Genomic DNA, 22,870 nt, shown 5'->3' with positions numbered 1-22,870 from the left:
TCATCATCTTCCCATTCTACTAAATGGAAATCTGGTTGATAGATTACTAGATAGTAGAGCTGCATGCTTGGATTTACCTCTTAAAATGCACCTAGCCTATAAACACACCAAATTAACTTTTAAAATTATTTTTATAACAGGTTGGTAAATGGTTGCAAGCTATGTTCTTCTACCTGAAGCAGATCCCACGTTATCTTATCCCATGTTACTTCGATGCTATATTAATTGGTGCATACACCACTCTTCTGGATATAGCATGGAAGCAGATGTCAAGGTATAGCCAACAAAGCTTGAGTAAATAGGCATGTTTGTGTAGAAACTATATGCAGTCAGTTTATATACTTTTGAAAGACCAAAACATAAGGAATTATCATAGATTCATCGATTTGAAAAAGTTGTAAGTGGAGAGTAAATGTATATGTATCATTTTATCTGGAGCATACAAAAACAAACATAGGTATTAAAATCTGTTCAGTAAAGCTAAAAACACATGTTCATGGGAAAATTTAATTGTTTCATATTATTTGCTTCTATTTATTCCTTGACTTGTTAACAGATACAATTTTTAAAATATGAATACACAGTTCTTTTTCTAATTTTTCATTAAGAGAAAAATTATTCCACAATTATTATGAATGAAATTTGCCTTTAGTGATGAATTTCCCTAAAATGAAATTACAGATCAGAATGTACCACTGAAGAGCCACCAAATTGACTTGGGAATAATTTCAGAAAGAACAAAACTTCAGGGGTGCCTGGGTGGCTCGGTCAGTTAAGCATCTGCCTTTGGCTCAGGTCATGATCCCCGAGTCCCAGGATCAAGCCCCGCATCAGGTTCCCTGTTTGGCAGGGAGTCTGCTTCTCCCTCTGCCCCTCACCCAGCTCATGTTCTCTCTCTCTCTCAAATAAATAAATAAAATCTTTGGAAAAAAAAAAAAAGAACAAAACTTCAGCCCTTCCATTTGTTGCACAACGGGCCTTGGACTTAAAGTCAGCCATAATATTGGGTGAAATGAAAGCAGCTCTGAAATCTAACCAAATTGAAAATGTTTTCAGCCAGTATTACCATTATTACACATCTGGTAGAAAGCCTAGTTGAAGGAAAGAAGCCAATTAAAATGATACTGCTAAAAATTTTTGAAACAATGGTTATGCAAGCTGAGTAAGTTCTAGAGATCTGCTGTGTAACACTGTGCCTGTAAATAACAGTATTATTGCTTTGTACAGTTAGAAATCTGTTAAGAGAGTAGATTTCAAGTTAAGCGTTCTTACCACAATAAAACTTTTTAAGTAAATAAATAAGTAATAAAATTTTTGTAGTTCTACAAATAATATTTTAAACCCAGTCACTTTGTTACAGCTTTGTTCAGAATGGGTCTACCTTTGTGAAACACCTTTCACTGGGATCAGTACAGATGTGTGGAGTAGGAAAGTGCCCTTCTCTGCCACTTCTTTCACCTTCACTTATGGATGTACCATACAGGCTAAATGAGATCACAAAAGAAAAGGAGCAGTGTTGTGTGTCTCTAGCTGCAGGTAAGAAATTCCATAAATGTTAAATGTTAAAAAAAGGTTAAAATGTGTCAGTATTATTCAAGGAGGAAAAGTTATGGGGAAATCACTATTTTTTAAAAAAAGACTCATGATGTTATCCAAGATTTTATGTGACTGCTTAGTAAAATTTTATATTCACTTGTAGAACTAATATTTGTGCTTATTATTTAATTAATACTGTGCAACAGGCATTTATTTATGTGTGTTTTTCATTGTGGCTGGTTAATCCTTCTGCATGTTTCTGTTTTTTTCCGACTATTGACATTTTTATTTTTTTATCAGATTTGTTTTACTACCTTTTTGTATTATACTTTTTTCCCAATTTAAAAAATTAACTCAATCTTGTAAATTACCAAGAGATAATGGAAAAATCCTCTACAAGTTACAAAACACAAAACAAATGTTAAATATTTTTTTTATTATATGTCTTATTGCATTCAAATGCTTTCAGCCATATTTTTTGGCATCCTTTCCTGAAAGTAGTATTAAAACCTGAATTAAGTAACAAATCTAAGAACAGGCTTGTATTTTCTTTTTAATGTACTTCAAGCTATTTATGGAAAGTGCTTAACATTTAAGGCCACTGAATTTAGAACTTTCCAAACTCAACTGAAAATTCCCAGACTGCAGGATGAAAGTAATAGTATTTATGTGATTTACTCTGTTTACCCTTAACTTTGCATCTACCTCAGACCAAGAAAAAAGACTTAGTAAGACCTGACAACTAAAAAAGAAATTAACTTTTCATTTAGAATGATTATATGCTTTAATTACATAATCATGTTTTAGATTTTCATTCCACTATTTCATCTTCTCCTGCTACTAATATTTCCCCTGTGAATCCATACAGATGCTCATGAAACTGAACTAGGTCATTGTGGAAAAAAAATTGATGTGCAGAATTTGGTTTTAAAGCCTACTGCTTTGGAGCCTATTACACAAAATAGTGATCTCAACATTTTTGATTATTCACTGCTATTGTTAAGCACTCCCAAAATAAATATACTGATATACTGATATTATAAATGCTATATTGATAGAAGTTATGATACTCAATATACTTATAATCAGGTACAGTATAAAACAAAAATAGAAACTATAAATTGAGAAATATAAATAGAAGATTTGATATTTTCTTCCAGTATCCCAAGGAAGTGTTCTGTACATTCCACACTAACAAGTTTGAGAGAATGAGAATGAGAGAGAGAGAGAGCACATGAGAGGGGGGAGGGTCAGAGGGAGAAGCAGACTCCCCGCCGAGCAGGGAGCCCGATGCGGGACTCTATCCCGGGACTCCAGGATCATGACCTGAGCCGAAGGCAGTCGCTTAACCAACTGAGCCACCCAGGCGCCCCTCCACACTAACAAGTTTACAATTATAATTTTTTTTGTCCTACTATCACCAAAGGCCTTGGTATTCATTTTAAAATGAACCCCCCAAAACCTGTCTGCAAATATGAGTACAGTTCTATACTTTGTTAGATAGCGTTAAATGCTTAGAAGATAGTTATGAATGAATACTGTGTACATTTTATTTAAGTCCTTAGTTTTCCCTTCCTGAAATATGTGTTATATTTTTGCTTTAGCATATTTCTTTTTTGAGTAGAATGCTAATTTCCTTTACTTTCCTACTGATTATTGTTTTTAGTACAAATAAGGATAACAGTGTATTCTTGACATGTTTTATAAGAAACTAAACTCAGTCTAGAAGTAAAATTTTAGATTTTATCCATCAATCACCCTATTTTATCTCGTGCCTAAAGGCTACAATTACCTAGAATGTTCAAGTCATTTGGCACCTGAAATCCTTATTTTCTTTTGTAAAAACTGGCCAACAAACTGTAACACTTTTTTTTTTTTATTTATTTGAGAGAGAGGGAGAGAGTGTGAGCACAAGTAGGGGGAGGGGCAGAGGGAGAAGGAGAAACAGATGCCCTGCTGGGTAGGGAGTCTGATGCGGGGCCCAATCCCAGGACCCCAGGATTATGACCCGAGCCAAAGGCAGATGCTTAACAGAATGAGCCACCCAGGCACCCCTATAACACTTTTAAGTTGTTTTGAGTTAATGGAAAATTTGGTATTAAAGACTCTAGACTGTTACATTAATAAACATGTTCAGTTATGTATCATTAATATAATCATTTCATATTTAATTTGTTGCCTCTAATTGCAGGTAGAATCTTTTCAAATATATCATTAGTATTATATGGCACAGGTCTCTCTTGAGCTCGTCTACTCTCATATCTGGAGAGTGTACTTTATACTTTAGTAAACTTTCCCACTTGTGTTACTAAAAATATATATATCATTAATATTATATTGTTTGTTTCTATGTTAAATATTAGATCTCTGATTTCAACCCTTAATTTATCAAAAGAAAGTTATCTATGTTTAAAGACTCGCCTTCTAATCAATTTAGATAAGAATCCCTCTCTAGCCCTGATTCTTAATCACTTTGAGGTCACAGATTCCCTCAAGAATGTAGTAAGAATAAAAAGAAAAAAAGGAGGGACACCTGGGTGGCTCAGTTGGTTAAGCGTCTGCCTTCAGCTCAGGTCATGATCCTAGGGTCCTGGGATCGAGCACCACGTCAGACTCTCTGCTCAGTGGGGAGCCTGCTTCTCCCTCTCCCTCTGCTGTTCCCCCTGCTTGTGCTCTCTCTGTCTCTCTCTCTCTGTCAAATAAATAAATAAAATCTTTAAAAAAAAAAAATAAGAGTATGGAACCTCTGGGAGCCTGGGTGTCTCAGTCGGTTGAGCGTCTGCCTTTTGCTCAGGTCCTGGTCCCTGGGATCGAGCCCTGCCTCTGGCCCCCTACTCACCAGAGAGCCTGTTTGTCCCTCTGCCCCTCCCGTCTTTCTGTGCTCTCTCTCTCTCTCTCTCAAAAATAAATAAAATCTTAAAAAAAAAAAAAAGAATATGGAACCTCATCACAGAAATGTTGACAGGTATAGTCACACATTTTGGAGACAATTTTAGAGGGTTTGCAGACTCCTCCATTCTTGTCCCCTTGACTTAGAGGAACTGGCCTATAGTAATGGAGTTCATAGGCTTGTGTGTATTATTAAGATTAACATATTACTTTGTTGTTTTCTGTTAGGCTTACCTCATTTTTCTTCTGGTATATTCCGCTGCTGGGGAAGAGATACTTTTATTGCACTGAGAGGTCTACTGCTGATTACTGGTCGCTGTTTAGAGGCCAGGTAAGAGATCTCTAAAAAGTTGCGATGCAAGTTTATATCTAAATGTTTTTCACATGCTCTTCAAACTTTCCTTCTTACCATCTACTCGTAACATTTGGGAGGTATGTTTTCCTTAAGTGTTTTGTTGTTTTTTTTTTTTACATGTTCATTTAGTAAGATCATAGAATTTCAAAGGAGTGAATATCTTCGAAGTTATTATATTCTAGTCCTTCATGTTACGAGTCAGATTATTTTCAACGTTTGCTAATTGATCTCAGTAAAAATTAAAAATGTGTAACCATGTTACTAACATCACTCACTAAAGAGTAAAATTTCTATGCCCAAATTAAGTTTAAGAACTCAGATGAACTTTTAGGTAAAATTGGAATTCTGTCATTTTTTTCCTTCTATAATGAAGACTGAGTCCTGTAGAAAGAATTATAGTATCAGGTTTTCCTCTAAGTGTTGTGAGGCCTTGTAACCTCCAGTTGTGTCTTTTAGTCTTAAAATAATGTTTTCTTATGTCACAATAATATGAATGAAATTGTCAACAGTAGAAAAGAGAAGCTGTACAGCAGTGCCACTCAAATCAACACAGATCAGTACCACAGATCAGCGGTGTCACCATCACCTTAGAACTTGCTAGAAATGCAAATTCTTGGTCCTTCTGCTGGACCTCTGGGTTTGGAGAGGGTAGAGTAGCAGATGGAAATCTGTGTTTCCACAAGGGCTCCAGGTCATCTTCAGCAGCCCAAGGCTACCATTTGACAGCACTGCTCTGCAAGTTAAAACTTTAAGCAGAAAAAGCAGTTATGTGATACTTTGTTTTGATGTCATTCAAAAAAACTGAAGTTTGCCTCTTCAAATGACAAAAGTTCTGGTTTTGGTCTTTTTAAAATTGAAAATTTCTTTTTTAAATTGAAGATTTCTAAGTGGGCATCTGAAATGTATTACATTCTTCCCTATTACAATATAATAAGACCTTTTCTTACTCACTTAAGAGACCATTGTGAGACTGTAGAAATTTGGAAGGCTGTTTGCTTCTTCCTTAAATGTTCCTAAATGACTGTGATTAAGAAGTAGGAAATGGAACATCAGGATTCAGTGCAGTGTAGTGGTTAAGTACTTGAGTTTGGGCCAGACTGCCAGGTTCTAATCCTGGTTCCAAACTACCAACTGATACATTATTTATCCTCTTTGTACTCTAAAATGGTGATAGTACTTACAGGGTTTTTCTAAGGATTTCTTTTTAAGATTTTATTTTTTGAGGGTGCCTGGGTGGCTCAGTCCGTTAAGCATCTGGCTTTGGCTCAGGTCACGATCTCAGTGTCTGGGATCAAGCCCTGTGTAGGGCTTCATGCTCAGCAGGGAGTTTTCTTGTCCCTCTGCCCCTCCCCCTGTTCATGCTCACTCACACGCGTGCGTGTGCTCTCTCTTTCACATAAAAAAAATAAAATCTTTTTTTTAAAAGATTTTATTTATTTAAGTAATCTCTTCACCCAACGTGGGGCTCAAACCTACAACTCTAAGATCAAGAGTCACATGCTCCACCAGCTGAGTCAGCCAGGCACCCCTAGTGAGGATTAAATGAATGTCTAGAAGTGTCTGTCACATGCTAAGCATTACATAAATGTTAGTTTTTAAAATCATTATTATTATTTTCCTTGTTATCTGGTCTCCCAATTATCACTTTTATATGCTATCAACAATTTGTGCTTCTTAATTTTACATATGACTATCTAGATCAGGGGTCAGAGAAATATGGCCTATCACCTGTTTTATATGACCTGGGAGCAAAGAATAGTTTTTACTATTTTAAACAGTCATTTAAAAAGAAGAATACATGACTGGGACCATATATATGGCCAATAAGGCCTAAAATATTTACTGTCTGGTCCTTTGCAGAAAAAGTTTGCCAACCCCTATTTAGATGATTCCGAGAGGATAATGTATTTGTTAAGGTACTGCTAGCTGTTATAAATTATAAATTCTTACATTTCAATGGTTTTTCACAAATGAAATTTATTTCTTGCTTCTCATCCAAAATGGGTGTTCAGGAGGCAGCTCTCCACATAGTGATTCAGGGATATAGGCTCCTTCATCTTGAGAATCAACCATCTTCTAGGGCCTCTGAGTACTACTCTCCACTCAGCTGGCAGGGAGGGAAAGAGTGTGAGGAAAATACACCTATTCCATGCACTTAACATACATCAGTTCCATTCACCTTCTTGCCTTAGAATCCAGTAATCTGGCCACAGCCAGCTGAAAAGTAGGTTGAGGCATGTAGGAAAGCCATTTTGGTGGGCACGTGGCTATCTGTACCACAGAGTTCTCCTTCCTCCTTCTGCAGAGATATTCATGGACAGAGGTCTATTCAAGTTTCAAGTGTATGACATTGTTCTGGATGGTAACTGATTGCCACATTCTGACCTTTTATTAATTGGAAGTGTCACTATCCATACTAACACTTGTACTGCAGAATACAAGAAAGGCTTTTATTGCACTGTTTTTTAAGGGATGGGCATTAAACTGAGATACAAAATTAATTAAATTTCTAAATGGTTTAGCCAAAAAGCACTGAGGCCTAGACATTTTAAATGACTTTTCCTAGATCATACAGATGGCAATGCGAGGTTTTAAACCCCAGTCTTAGTTTCATGCCCCTTTTAGAAATGCCATCCCATCTTATGAAGTTGTCATTTGGTATATTATAGTACAATAATAGTTAAAAGACTAAGTGTTCTCTACCAGTTTTTGAAAATAAATCATGATTTTCAAGGTCACCTTTTGCCCTTTTCTTACGTATTTGCTTTGGTATTTAAAATAATAAAGTTCATGTCGTATTTACTTAGATTTTGACATACCACAGATTTCAAAAGTAGAATCTAGAGCTAGAAGGGACCCTAAAAAGCCAGTCCAATACCTAAATCCACAGATGAAAAACTGTCCCAAAGAGGGTAAGCCACACAGATTGTCAGAGAAAAAGCCAAGACTAGGATTAAGGTTTCAAGATTTTAATTCAGTGCTTAATCTCTCATATTATGACCACTTTCTACAAGAAAATTCAAAAAATAGGGACAAGAGAAAAAATTCATCTGAAATAATAGTCACAAAAAGGGACTTAAATCTTTTAAGTGATTGTTTTCATGTCAAATGATCCATTTAATTCTGTTGTTTTAGGAATATTATTTTAGCATTTGCTGGTACCCTAAGACACGGTCTCATTCCTAATCTCCTGGGTGAAGGAACTTATGCCAGATACAATTGCCGGGATGCTGTGTGGTGGTGGCTACAGTGTATTCAGGATTACTGTAAAATGGTTCCAAATGGCCTAGACATTCTCAAGTGCCCAGTTTCCAGAATGTATCCTACAGATGATTCTGTTCCTTTGTCTGCCGGCACACTGGTAAAAATCCTCTTCAAACAATTTTTTTCCTGAAAAATAACTTTTAGCTTCTAATATAAAAATGTATGTAATAAAGAATCCAAATCTGAAAAATTCAAGCATTGGTATATGTTTAGCACCTGCTAGTTCTATGAGCAGTTGCAGAGCTAAGACTTGCTTCTTGCTTACAGAACTTGCAACATGATAGAAGAGATGATATGTACATAATATGGCCGTTGTAAAGGGAGGTGTATGGGAAATGCTGTGCATAGAAGGGAGAGATATAATCTAGTAGGTGGTTCTCAGGGAGGACTTCATAAAGTAGCTAAAATTTCACCTAAACTGAACCTTAAAGGTGAGTAGGATTTCAGCAGAGATGAGGGAAGTTGTAGGAAGACCTTAGAGGTGAAAGGAAAAATAAAGTGCAGGGTGGATTGAAGCACAGTTTAGGAAATACTGCTTAGTCTAGTTTGGCTTTTTGTGGAGGGTACCTGCAGGGTAGTAAGAGTAGGTGGGAAAGGGTGAACCAGGTTGTGGAGAGCCTGATCACCAATCCAGGTAGTCCAGAGTTTATCCTGTGAACAGTGCAGAATAAATAAACATTTTGAGTGGTTTTCTTCCCAGTCAGTAATGCACAATGATACTGTACTTTTGCCTACCTTTACATTATAGTTTGTTTGGTATGTGACTGTGGAAGACTTCTAAACCACCTTAGAGTTAGCAGAGATCTGTGTCCCCATGATGTTTTTATTATGAAATATTCAAAGAACATTTCTCAAAAAATGTTTTTACCTAAAGTATCACTTCAGTATGTAATTTATCCCCATTACTATATATGTGGATGAGTAAGAACAGCGGTGCCAGTTTAAAGTTTAGATCTCTGTTTAAGATAGATACATTTATTAGCTGCATAATTCACTCTAATAGAAATTATACACAAGAATTTTCACAAGAATCATTTTCACATGTCAGCAAAATTACAAACTATTTCATGTCACAGACATGAATAGTCAAAACTACAATATGTTAAACATTCGTATGCCAAAGGCTGACTGTACGATTCAGTGTATAGGAGCTCCTTCTTTCCCCAGTCTCTGATCCCCATTTCTTCCCCAAAGGACAATATTTGTTTCACAAAATCTCAGTTGTGGGATTTTAGAGAAGGTAAGAAAAATGTCATTTCTAACAAATAATACCCATTATGTCTTAAACAGGATCAACCATTGTTTGAAGTAATACAGGAAGTAATGCAAAGACACATGCAGGGCATAAAATTCCGAGAAAGGAATGCTGGTCCACAGATAGATCGAAACATGAAGGATGAAGGTACATAACTTTACATAGTGAAGATTTACTGATGAGGTGGAATTAAGCCCTGTAATTGTTCGTGTATTTGACAAATATTTTATTTGTGTGTAAAACTTCATACTATAACAATGAGAAAGTTTAACACAGTTCCTGATCTTACCGGTTTAGTTTGAGTTTCTAGAGGAAAGATAAAATTTTATGTATTTTGTCAGCCAATTTGAGAGGTAATTTTGGTGGTTGCATTTATAATTATAATAACAAATAAGTGCTTACTATGTGCTAGGCATTATGCTAACTAATCTACCCATGTTATTCCCATTTACACTCCCAAGAACATTGGGAATGAGTTGTATTGTTCCCATTTGTACTGATAAGATGACTGAAGCAGAGTAGCTTGCCTCTGAGAGAGGTCACAGAGCTACTAAGTGGCAGAACTAAGATTTCATTTACAATCTGTCTCTTTAACTTGGACTCCTACAAAATTCTTTTTGTAAAAAGTTTCATCTACAGAGTTAAAATAGATTTACTTTTCTAACCTCTTAGAACTTCATCATATTCCTATTTTTATGGCATACTATCATCAGCAGCCAATGCAAGGCTAATGATAATTTTATTACCCTTTAGAGACTTTACATACAAGAAGTGATGTAAAGACATATGCAGGGCATTTCTGTGTATTTATTTATGTTCTGTAAAACATATACTGTTTTATGTGCATGTAGATTTTTTTTAACTTCTTAATGTTGAAAGAATTGGAGACTGATAGAAAGTTGCAAAAATGGGTCGCCTGGGTGGCTCAGTCAGTTAAGTGCCCTACTCTTTTTTTTTTTTTTTTTTAAAGATTTTATTTATTTGACAGAGAGAGACACAGTGAGAGAGGGAACACAAGCAGGGGGAGCGGGAGAGGGAGAAGCAGACTTCTTGCAGAGCAGGGAGCCTGATCCCAGGACCCTGGGATCATGACCTGAGCCGAAGGCAGGCGCTTAACGACTGAGCCACCCAGGCGCCCCTAAGTGCCCTACTCTTGATCTCAGCTCAGGTCTTGATTTCAGGGTTGAGTTTGGGCTCTGGGCTGAGTGTGGAGCCTACTAAAAAAAAAAAAAAAGTTGCAAAAATGATACATAAGAGTATCCTGAAGCCTTCATCCAGCTTCCCCAGGGTAAGGATATCTTACCTTATTATATCTATATCTTACTGTAGTACAATATCAAAATCAGGAAACTGACATTAGTTTAATACTGTTAACTAGACTATAGACCATATTCAGTTCTAACTATTTTTACATTAACTCATTTGTGTGTGAACGTATGTGTGTGTGGTTCTGTGTAATTTTGCCCATGTATAGCTTTATGTAACCACCACCACAATCAAGATACTGAACTGTTCCATCACCACAAAGATCTTCCTTGTGCTACCCCTTTAGAGTCACACCAACAATCCCTGGTCTCCGGCAACTACTACTCTGTTCAGCATCTCTATAGTTTTATCATTTTAAGAATATATATAGATGGAATCATATAGTATGTAACCTTTTGAGATTGATTCTTTCACTAAGCATAATTCCCTTTGAGATCCATCCAAGCTGTTGTATATATCAATAGTTTATTCCATTGTATGGCTCAGTGGTATTCTCTTTCATGACATAACATTCATCTGTTGAAGGACATTTTGGTTTTTTCCATTTTTTGGTTAATAAATAAAGCTAATATAAACATTTATATACAGGTGTTTGTGTGAACAAAAATTTTTATTTCTCTGGGATAAATGCCCAAGAATGTGATTTGGTGATATGGTAAGTATGGATTTTGTTTTATAAGAAACTGCTGAACTGTTTTCCAAAGTGGTTGTACCATTTTACATTCCCACCAGTAAACTGGAGATCCAATTCCTCCACATTCACAGGAGCATTTGATGTTAATCATTTTTTTAAAGCTCTTCTGGTGGTTGGGTACACTACACATTGTGGTTTTAATTTGCATTTCCCTAATGACTAACGGTATTGAACATCTGTTCATGTGCTTATTCATCATCTGTATCTCTTTTTGATGAAATGTTTGTGTCTTTTGCCCGTTTTTTAATTGGATTATTGGGTTTTTTTTACTATTGAAGTTTTTTGTGTGTGAGGCAAAATACACATATTTACCATTTTACCATAAAATACATCATTTTAACTGTTTTAAGTACACAGGGGCTTTAAGTACATTGTTGCATAACCATCATTACTATCCATCTCCAGAATTTTTCCTCATCCCACACTAAAATTCTGTACCCAGTAAACAATAACTCCCATTCTCTCCTCCCCTAACCCTAGTAACCACTATTCTATTTTCTGCCTCTATACATTTAACTATACTATGTACCTCATATACATGGAATCATACAGTATTTGTCCTTTGTGTTTGGCTTATTTCACTTAGTATTACTGTATCAGAGCTGCATGTACTGTACTCTTATGCTCTTTGATTAAATACTACCAAATTTCTTTCCATAATGATTACACTAGTCTATATCTCCACTAAAAGCCAAATTAACCTTGTCTATGATGTCCTTCACCATAGTTTATTTCAGAAATCCTACCCCACCCTCATGTCACAAAGATAATGTCTTACATTTACTTTTATTAACTTTGTAGGCTTGCCTTTTACAAATAGAAAAGAAACAATTCTTTCCATTTTAATCCCTTCATCTTGTCCTTATGGTTCTTGTTCTTAAGACCTATATCTATATAACTTATCTCTATGTTAGTTTCTTTAACTTATTAAAATCCCGACTGATCCCTAACAAAGCAAGTAATTTAGCATGTGCCCCATCTCTATTTTAATGAATTGTTTTGACTCACTTTTTCTTTCTCTTTTCTTTGGTTATTGCCTTTTCTAGGCAGCAATAAACTTTAATGTGTACTTTCATCATCTTTTCTTTCCATATCTCTTACAACATCCTCCAAGATTTATTTACTTGAGTTAATTCAATGAATTAATCTCATTTATTACTTATGAAACCTCAGAACTGTGCCCAATAAAAAAGTATGTGATCTATAAGTTGCTATAGTTGTTTTTATTGTTGTGATGTAAGCACTATCTTCAAGAGTGTTTTTAAGTACTGGAAATTTTTTTATTATGTTCTCACATTTAAATGACATAATTCACATAAAATTCTAGTTCAAGTTCTTTTCCTTCAGTATTTTAAAAAAATATTATTCCATTGCCTTGCTTCCAATATTTCTGTTGGAGGTCTGTTGACCTACATCTTGTTCCATTAGTGGTGATCTACTCTTTCTTTCTTGAAGCTTTTAGAACCATCTCTTTGTTTTCATTCAGGATTTTATTCTGACTTTTCTTAGCTGTTTCATTTAGCATTCTATGAGCCCTTTCAACCTGAGATCTTAATTCTGGAATATTTATCATTTTATTTCTTCAGCTATTTCCTCTCCTCTTTTCTGCTTTCTGGGAGTACTATTATTTGGATACCTTCTTGTTTATTTCTACCCACACAGCTTTTAGCTCTTTTCTTATATTTTATCTATTTTTTTCTTACCCATTCCTGCTGCCTCTGGAAGATTTTCAATCTGATCTTCCATCTCACTAATTCATTCTTCAGTCATATGCATCTATTTAGTCCCTTTATTGTTTTCTTTATTTCAGCTACTAAAAATTTTAGACCTAACATCTCCACGTGGTCATTTTTAATGACTTTTTGTTCTTATATTAATAATGTCTTCAAGAATATTATTATGTCTTTGAGGATATTTATTTTGCTTATTTTATATTATTGTCCATCTGTTCCAGTAATTCTGCTTTATGTGGGATATGTTGTTCAGCTTCTTTCTCTTTTATAGTACTTAAGACTCCTCTGGTAGCTAATGTTTTCTTTTTCTCAATAAGCTCATGTTCCCTTGATTATTAGTTACTCCATACAGCACTGAAAAGAGGCAATCTCCTTAGCTTATAATACAACAACCTTAAAAGCCAAGGTAGAATGAAAAACCCAAGAGTGACTGGTCAGATTCCACTTGTTTTCATCAGTTTCTCCCAAAAATTATTTGAATTCTTCAAATCAATACCTCGCACTTACTTCTGTAGTTTCTCCAGGGTTGATTTTGGGATGAGAGCCAGTAGCCTGGGATACTTTGCCATTTCATCAGGAACTACAAAAATTGAATTTCTTCATACTTTTTTGTGTATTTGAAGCAACCTATCCTTTTATAGTTATTTTAACCTTGTACCTTTTTGTGTGTGTTTCTGTTGCTCTCCACTAAATCTCTGAGAGGGAAACCACTAAACATTGATTATCCAATTATTGTCATATATTTAATATCAAATAAATTATAAACTTCCTTGCCTTTCTGTATTACTTTGCAAACATTTTCTGGAGGCTAGTCCTTCTATCCCTAGCTCACAGTACAGGAAATAGGAACAGGAGGTAAAAGTAGTTTGCCTAAGGAGATGCATACATAGTACATTAATAAACACGGGAGAAGCATTCAGTCTTACCAGTACTCAAACAAATTAAAATTAAAGTGGGTCACCATTTTTCCCTACTAAATTACTGTAAGAGACAGCGTAGCATAAAGGAAAGCACCAATGCTAGAAGCAGACCTGCTGTCTTAAAATTCCCCTCTACTCCTTTTCTAGCTGTGTTCCCTTGGATAAGTTTTAACTTCTCTTTGCCTCTCTTGTCTACTTTGGTAAAAGAAAGATAATAAAAGCACCTACCTCCTAAGGTTGATGTGAGGATTCAATGAAATATGTATGTTAAAGCACTTAGAATAGTGCATGGCCCGGGGTGCCTGGGTGGCTCAGTCGTTAAGCGTCTGCCTTCGGCTCAGGTCATGATCCCAGGATCCTGGGATCGAGCCCCACATCAGGCTCCCTGCACAGCGGGGGCCCTGCTTCTCCCTCTCCCACTCCCCCTGCTTGTGTTCCCTCTCTCACTGTCTCTCTCTCTCTGTCAAAATAAAAATCTTTAAAAAAAAAGAATAGTGCATGGCACATAGTGCTGTAACTCTACTATTTATTATTAGGAAAAACAATGTATTCGTTTGCTGGGACTGCCATAACAAAGTACCACACACTGGGTGGCTTAAATGACAGAAACATATTGTCTGTCAGTTTTGGAGGTGAGGAATCCAAAATTAAAGTGTTGGCAGGTTTGACTCGACCTTGGGGCTGTGAGAGAAAGATCTCTTCTAGGCCCCTCTCCTAGGCTTGTAGATGGCCATGTTCATGTTTACATGGTGTTCTCCTATATCGTCACATCAGCTTCCTTCTGTGCCCAGATTTCCTCATCTTATAAGGATACCAGTGGAATTGGATTAGAGCCCAGGCTAATGACCTTATTTTAATGCAATTAACTTTTTAAATTACTATCTCCAAATAAGGTCACTTTCTGATGTACTGGGGTTAGGACTTCAGCATATGAATTTGGGTGTTTACACAATTCAATCCATAACAAACAGTAACAAATAACTGTTTTTAGTTTTGAGATGTGTTCAGATACTACTGATGGCATTGTAAATTGACCCATTCTTCTTGGAAAGCAACTTGGAGATGATAGATAGATGATAAATAGATAGATAGATAGATAGATAGATAGATAGATAGATAGATAGATTGATAGATATCCAAATATGTTTTATGAGATATAAAATATTCATGTTTTTGTTCATGAATTTATTCCACTCCTGGGACTCTAGTCTGTGAAGTAATCTAAAATACACAAAAAAGTCATATTACATGATATTGATCATAACAGTGCTTATAATCACATAAAAGAATGAAACAATCCTTATGTTTAACAGGAAATGTTTACATTGACTTGAATGAAAAATTCTGTAATTCCTACAAATCATAATTTTTATAATTTGTATAGTATTAAGATAATGTAAATATTAAAGACAAATATTAAGGACTTATGGGTGTTGAATCTAATACATGAAAAATAGTTGGATATGAAATATTTATGAAAATATGTGAAAAGACTAGAAAGGAATACATAAATGTAATAGTTTTGTTAGGGTAATAGGATTGTGGACTCTTGTTTTTTTTTAAACACTATTGTTTTTAATGTAAAATGATAATCTTTTTAAGTGATCTATTTCAGATATTTCAGATGACTAACTCATTGGCAAATTTTGATGTAGACTCAAGAACTTCAAATTCTGGGGTGCCTGGGTCACTCAGTCAGTTAAGCATCTGCCTTCAGCTCAGGTCATGATCCTGGGGTCCTGGGATTGAGCCCTGCATCAGGCTCCCTGCTCAGCGGGTAGCCTGCTTCTCCCTCTCCACCCCCCCCACTCGTGCTCTCTCTCACTATCTCTCTCTCAAATAAATAAAATCTTTTAAAAAAACTTAAATTCCTTCTTACACATTCTAAATTATATTTTAAACAGTAGTTAGACCTCCTTTAGTTAATTTTGTGTTTATAGTGGTAACATACAAATTGTATACATGATTGAACTGGTAAGATCACTGATACTTTTTTTATCCTTCACTTAGAGAACTAAATAGAAGTAGATTTTATATTTAAAAGAACATTTTTGGGATATCTCTAAATTATTATAGTTTTTAGATTTAATTGTGAAACATTTCAGTAAGAGAAAATAATATACATCTTTAAGCCTAGAAATAAAATTAGACAGATATTTAACATTTGGTTGTATTTTCTTCAGATCTTTCTTTTTTGTTTTGTAAAGAAATAAACCATTACAGATGTATCTAAAGCTTCATCTTTATCTCTCTCCCTTCCCTCCCTCTCTAGAATTAACGACTGTGCTATAATCAGGGTTTTTTTCCATGTATGTTTTTGTACTTTATGAGTTTGTGTTTGAGTATGTGTAAATTACATATGATTTATATTATGTAGTATATATTCAGTATATTATATAGTATGTAGTCAGTATATTATGGAATACACTATAATATATACGTACAACTTTTATGTTTTTGAATTTTATCAAGTATTATATTACATAGTCATATAGACATACATGGTTGTATATATTAGTATTATCTATATTTTAAACTTTTAAGAAAAGGTATCTTATCATGCATTTCCTTTTGCAACTTGTTTGCTCAATCATTTTGTTTTGCGGTTTTGTCTATTATGATGCATTATAAATCCAGTTCATTAATTTTAAATGGTATAGTGAGTTTTCCACTGTATGAATAAACGAGTGTTTATTCACTCCTCTGCTCAGCATTATTTTCTTGCTAATACAAACAGTGTTGCATTGAATATCCTTGTACATATCTTCATATGCACATGGGTAAGGAGTTCTCAAAAGTATGTATCTAGAAATGAAATTACTATGTGGTAGAATATGCACATCTTCAACTTTTTTACCACATTGCTCTCCAGAGTAGTTGTCCTAGTTTATTTATATCCCTTTCAGATTTTATAAATGTTTTATTTTGCTTTTTTAGGCTTTAATATAACTGCAGGGGTTGACGAAGAAACAGGATTTGTTTATGGAGGAAATCGCTTAAATTGTGGCACGTGGATGGATAAAATGGGAGAAAGTGACAGAGCTAGAAACAGAGGAATCCCAGCCACTCCAAGGTAGAATTTATTTGTATAGTGCTTATATAATAATACTCTTTTTAAATCCACATACTTATGGAGTCTTTTATTCTCTTAACCATGAAGTCTTATTAAATCCGTCAAAATCTGGGATACCTGGGTGGTTCAGTCAGTTAAGTGTCCAGCTCTTGGTTTTGGCTCAGGTTATGATCTCATGGGTGGTGAGATTGACCCCTGCGTTTGGCCCCCACCCTGGGCCCTGTGCTCAATGTGGAGTCTGCTTGAGATTCTGTCTGTCCCCCACCACCCACCGGCTCACACACGAGTATGTGCTCGCTCTCCCCACCCCTTTCTCTCTCCCAAATAAATAAATAATCTTTTTAAAAAATCAGTCAAAATCTTCCTCCTTCCCTCCTCCTTCCTCTTCCACTCACTCCTTCCTCTCCCACAACATGCACATACTCAGCTCTCTTGTTACCAAGTAATCAAGTAAAGCTGTTCTTTTCTGGAAGTTCTCATGGGGTGCTTCTCTACAAGCACCTCAAAGGAAAATTTTATGATTCATTATCCCTGTCGTTAAGATCTTTTCTTAACCTGAATGTTTTCATTGTAAGCATTTCATTATGCCCATCTTTTATAAATATAGAAAATACCCAATTATCCTGTTCTTTATGAAATACTTTTAATTTCTGAACCTTTTTTCCCACCTAATTTTTTTATCTTTTATCTCATCATTTCTTTTTATGGTTTCAAATGCTTAATACTACATCACAAGTCTAGGAGTGCCTGGGTGGCTCAGTTGGTTAAGAATTTGACTCTTGATGTCAGCTAAGGTCTTGAGTTCAAGCCCTGTGTTGGGCTCCACGCTGGGTGTAGAGCCTACTTAAAAAAAATAAAGAATTAATTAATTAACTAAAAAAAATAGTATCAAGTGTGAGAAACTATTTTCTTATCCTAAATTCTATCTTCAGTCAGAATCGTGAAAAAAATCATTTAATCACAGCTGTTGTTACATGCTTTGCAAATTTCTTTTTAAAACATGTTTATTTTGGTACATTATTAGACCTTTTGTACTTCCCTTTCATTTTCTTTAAAAATGGGCTCTCAGGGGCACCTGGGTGGCTCAGTCGTTAAGCATCTGCCTTCGGCTCAGGTCATGATCCCAGGGTCCTGGGATCGAGCCCTGCATCGGGCTCCCTGCTCCACGGGAAGCCTGCTTCTCCCTCTCCCACTCCCCCTGCTTGGGTTCCCTCTTTCACTCTCTCTCTCTGTCAAATAAATAAAAATCTTTAAAAAAAAACTGGGTTTTCAAATTATTATGTGTATCTTCCCTGGCTTTCTCCAGTCCTATATCCCACGTTTGCTCTCTTTTCTCTGGTACCCTATTTCAGTTTTCTCTGATTCCTTACTCCTACCTTTTCCAGCTGCCATCCCCTCTAACTCCATAATCACCATTAAACTCTGTAGAACTGTTTTTAATTGTTAAGAAGGTAAGCAATGGCAAAATAGTAAGAGGAGAGGTTTCTTATATATGCAGTATACATTTCAATAAAGTGAGGGGTTTTTTTATAGGTAGTTGCTTTTATAATATATAATTCATCAAAATTGTTTATTGAATGCCCTTTAAGTAGTGCTTAAATGACTCCAACTCACAGAATAAAATTTATTTTAATTTTAGAGATGGGTCTGCTGTGGAAATTGTGGGCCTGAGTAAGTCTGCTGTCCGTTGGTTGCTAGAATTATCCAAAAAAAGAATTTTCCCGTATCATGAAGTCACAGTAAAAAAACATGGTAAGCTGTCCATTTTATTTAAACAGAAACTTTGAATATACTGTCTATACTCATAATCTGTGTAATCATTTGACTCCAGGAACTAATAATAGAAAACCCTTACAATTAAGAAAGAAAAAAGCACTAATTTACTAGTATAAAATTGTAACAAACCTGGTTACTAACCATATTTTTGCAGCAACTTTGAACTAAGACATGAAAAACATCATAGTTATTGCCTTGTGCTTTTTTTTGTCCTTAATGTGACTGTGAGCAAGTTACATTTTTGTGAACACTTATAAAATCTTTACATCTTTTACTAGAACTCTGCTGTCCGATAGAAATATAATTTGAGCCACATAAATAATTTTTTTCAGCCACATATATAATTTTAAATTTTCTAGTACTCACATTAAAAAAAGTAAAAAGAAATAGGGCAAGGGGGGTGGGGGAATGGGTTAGCCTGGTGATGGGTATTAAAGAGGGCACGTTCTGCGTGGAGCACTGGGTGTTATATGCAAACAATGAATCATGGAACACTACATCAAAAACTAATGATGTGATGTATGGTGATTAACATAACAATAAAAATTTAAGGAAAAAAAAGAAATAGGTGAAATTATGATATATTTTATTAACTCAATATATGCTAAATGTTATTTCTTCATGTAATCAACATGAAATTATTCATGAGCTATTTTACATTCTTTTGTGGGAGGAGTATTTTCTTTGAAATTCAGTATATATTTTACACTTCTGGCACTTCTCAATTCAGACTAGCCTCATTTCAAGTGCACAATACTATACGTAACTTTATCAAACATGTGAGAGTGATACAAAGAAAAATCAGGAATTCTAATCCTTTCTGGTAATACAATGAAAGATAATTTTTAATTTCAGGCTAGTGTCCTTCAAAAGACCCTGACACTTTCAAGAAGTGGATAATTTATTTCCTAAATATTACTTTTTGGCTGTAACTAAATATATGGCTTTCTTTGAATGCTTAAAACTGCCAAGTCTTTTATCATGTTTCAGGAAAGGTTGTGACAGTTTCATATGATGAATGGAACAGAAAAATACAAGATAACTTCGAAAAGCTATTTCATGTGTCAGAAGACCCTTCAGATTCTAACGAAAAGCATCCTAATCTGGTTCACAAACGTGGCATATACAAAGATAGTTATGGAGCTTCAAGCCCTTGGTGTGACTATCAGCTGAGGCCTAATTTTACCATAGCAATGGTTGTAGTAAGTGAATTGTTACTTTCAAATTTCAAAAATGTTGTGATGGAGTATATTTAGTTCTTTATTCCCATTTGTTTTCAAATTCATTTACTTGCCAAAAAGTATATTGTTTACTAGCTAGTTCGATATAGTCTTTCTAAATTAATAAAGCATTATGCATACCACCCTTAACTTTGGTATCAAAAAACAGAAAATAATAGATGACAACTAATGAAGTGCTTCCCAGTGTTTTCATATGATAGCACACATAGAAAATAATGGTATTTGTACAGCACACTGGGCAAAATGGATTAGGTTGGTTGTGCCAGATCCAACTGCTTCAGTTAGCCCCAGGCCCGCCCCACTGCCTTGAAAGCTGAAGGCCTGGGTATTTCAGCACTCCTGTGCTATGACCAGTACCTCAACATACTAGTTGGAAAGATCTAGACTGGTGAACTAATGTGAGTAGCTTCAACTCATATTCTGTTTCCTTCATTGTGTTGCTGTAATGCATTCTATCTAGCCAAGAATTCTAGACTCTCTTTATTTTATCTCTAGTCTAAAAATAAACTATAAGGACAGTAAAATAGAGAAGGTATGTGCCCTTCCTTGCCTGCTTAGCTGTTTCTACCTTGTCGAAAAGAGTACTAAATAGATTATTAGGATAAAAAATCCAGAGGTACGTAAAGTTATCTTCTGTTCTGTACGCATTTGATTTCATTTAACCATTAAAATTAATGCAGGTTCTTAGCCATCAGTGCTTTCTCTCCTTCTCCATATCACAAGTAAATATACTCATGCTGTTAGAGTGCAAGTCATTCTGTATTTCGCTATGACCCCAAAAGCAAAGTTTAAGTGTGCTCTGCCTTCACTGTAGCTGTGGCAGCTTCCTTCGGGAGCTCGTATGCTTTCTTAAAATGACGCAAGGAAATAATCACCTCTTAGCAGCTTTCCTAATTTCTAAGGCCAAGAACAGTGCTTCTAAGTCATGTCCATTAACATTAGATCAGGTTAGGCATCTGCGCTCAAAATGAATACTGACACACTGTATTTTTAAACAGGTTTCATTTCCAAGTTTATGACTAGTTTATGTTACACTATGGGTGAAAACTAATTCTTTTGTGATCTTCAAAAGTTTGAATATTCGTTTTTGACATTCATTAGGCCCCTGAGCTCTTTACTGCAGAAAAAGCATGGAAAGCTCTGGAGATTGCAGAAAAAAAACTGCTTGGGCCCCTTGGCATGAAAACTTTGGATCCAGAGTAAGTTAGAATATAAGTATTAAGAATGTTGTTCATATGGTATTTAAAAGATAATTATATTTAATTATATTTAATCTTGGCATGAAAACTTTTGACCCAGAGTAAGTTGAAATATAAGTGTTAAGAATGTTGTTGATATTATATTGCACCAGCCATAATTTTTTTGCTTGTCAGTAAACTCTCTAAAATTGCGTTCAAACTGAGTTTTTAAAAATACCAGCTGTATCTTCATTAAATATGTGTTCATAATGCTTGTCCTATATTTAATAATAAGTTTTAAGCTTATAAAACTAATATGTTATGAGTATTTCCTAATGCCTATTTTTTTCTGATTGTAAAATACATGATTATTATGGACATTGGAAGTACAGACATACTGTCTCTTCAGAGACAGTCTTTTTCAAGTTGTTAACTCCTAGTAGTTCCCTCCATATTTCTAAATACTATGTGTGTGCAGCTGTTTCTTGAGTTGTTTTTTTTTTTAATATTAGACATTATTTGGTTACTTCCTGTGATGACAGATGAAGATGTAACTCTCTCCTCACCTTACCACCAACCATTTCCATCCTTTCTATATTATTACCCGACTGTTTTTATTTAAACCAATAACTGACTTTGTTTTTATTTTATGATTATGTGTTTATGCTATTTTATATTTTTCTTTTCCAACTTTTGTTTTTTCTTGAGTTTCTAATGATGTTCCTGTCTGTCTTCTGCTGTTTTCCTTTAAAGCTTGATGCCCCAGCCCAACATTAGTTTGCTTTCTATATCAATGTATGACAGAACCCCTTTTCTATATAGTATCCTCACCTCTGTAGAATTTTCCCAATTTACTGTGTACTTATTTCAATCTTAAGATGCAGCCTTTTTGTGTGTATACTTACCTGCATTCTGAGGTGTTCTCCACATTTTCAGAGGTGTTAGGAACCACTGGTCAAAACTAAAACCCACAGTTAAAGCTTACTCATGTAGCAAATTCTCTCACTAAAAGAAAAAAAAGAAAAGTAATAATTTAATTAAACTGAGTATAGATAACTGTCTTGTATTATCCATTACAATAAGTTTGTAATAGTTTTAGTTTATAAGTGTGTATAAATTTTCTATGTCTATTTCGTTGCTATTTGTAATCTGATAAGTACCAATTTTACTTAATTTTAAAATAACTTCATGGAGAAGTTTAAAAAACAACCTTTATAATATGTAATAATTAATAAAACTATATCTTTAATGTTTACTAATTCAAATTATTTTGTGTATATTTTAGTCATCATCAGTATCTTAGAAGCTTAGTGAAATAGTTGACTTTAACCAATATTTAGTGTCAGACTCACTCCTTGAAGGCAAGATACCTGAATACTTGACTTTTTTTTTTTATTAGCCAGTAACTATTTGTTAATCATTCCCTAATACATTGTTAAAAGTATTCTGGAGGTGCCTGGCTGGCACAGTCAGTAGAGCATGTGACTCTTGATCTCAGGGTCATGAGTTCAAGCCCCACATTGGGCGTAGAGCTTACTTATAAATGAGTGAATTCACTAATTAATTTTTAAGATGGGTTGTAAAAAAAAAAAAAACAAAGTATCCTGAACCCAGTATATGCTAATTTGAGGTTAGATAGATGATGAGCTTATAGATTTGGAAGACAAAATAATTGGATTATTTCTCTTAC

At 34.9% G+C, this 22,870-nt stretch overlaps 1 protein-coding gene across 1 annotated transcript in view; it reads left to right on the top strand.

Moving 5' to 3' along the window:
- AGL (amylo-alpha-1,6-glucosidase and 4-alpha-glucanotransferase) overlaps positions 1–22,870 on the top strand; it is a 77,124-nt gene that overhangs the window by 42,687 nt on the left and 11,567 nt on the right. Inside the window, exons 23-31 of the mRNA XM_028102148.2 lie at positions 141–274; positions 1,361–1,536; positions 4,654–4,756; positions 7,916–8,141; positions 9,335–9,446; positions 16,850–16,985; positions 18,625–18,737; positions 19,752–19,963; positions 21,104–21,201. Of these exons, the coding sequence (XP_027957949.1) occupies positions 141–274; positions 1,361–1,536; positions 4,654–4,756; positions 7,916–8,141; positions 9,335–9,446; positions 16,850–16,985; positions 18,625–18,737; positions 19,752–19,963; positions 21,104–21,201 (1,310 nt within the window). The remainder of the gene's footprint in view (positions 1–140; positions 275–1,360; positions 1,537–4,653; positions 4,757–7,915; positions 8,142–9,334; positions 9,447–16,849; positions 16,986–18,624; positions 18,738–19,751; positions 19,964–21,103; positions 21,202–22,870) is intronic.

The sequence above is a fragment of the Eumetopias jubatus genome, unplaced genomic scaffold, assembly GCF_037043125.1.
Source record: "Eumetopias jubatus isolate StellerSeaLion01/CBP00866 unplaced genomic scaffold, mEumJub1_p1.0 scaffold_4, whole genome shotgun sequence".
In the NCBI taxonomy this organism is placed as follows: domain Eukaryota; kingdom Metazoa; phylum Chordata; class Mammalia; order Carnivora; family Otariidae; genus Eumetopias; species Eumetopias jubatus.
Note: the sequence above shows the minus strand (reverse complement) of the source record. Positions and strands in the feature narration are given on the sequence as shown.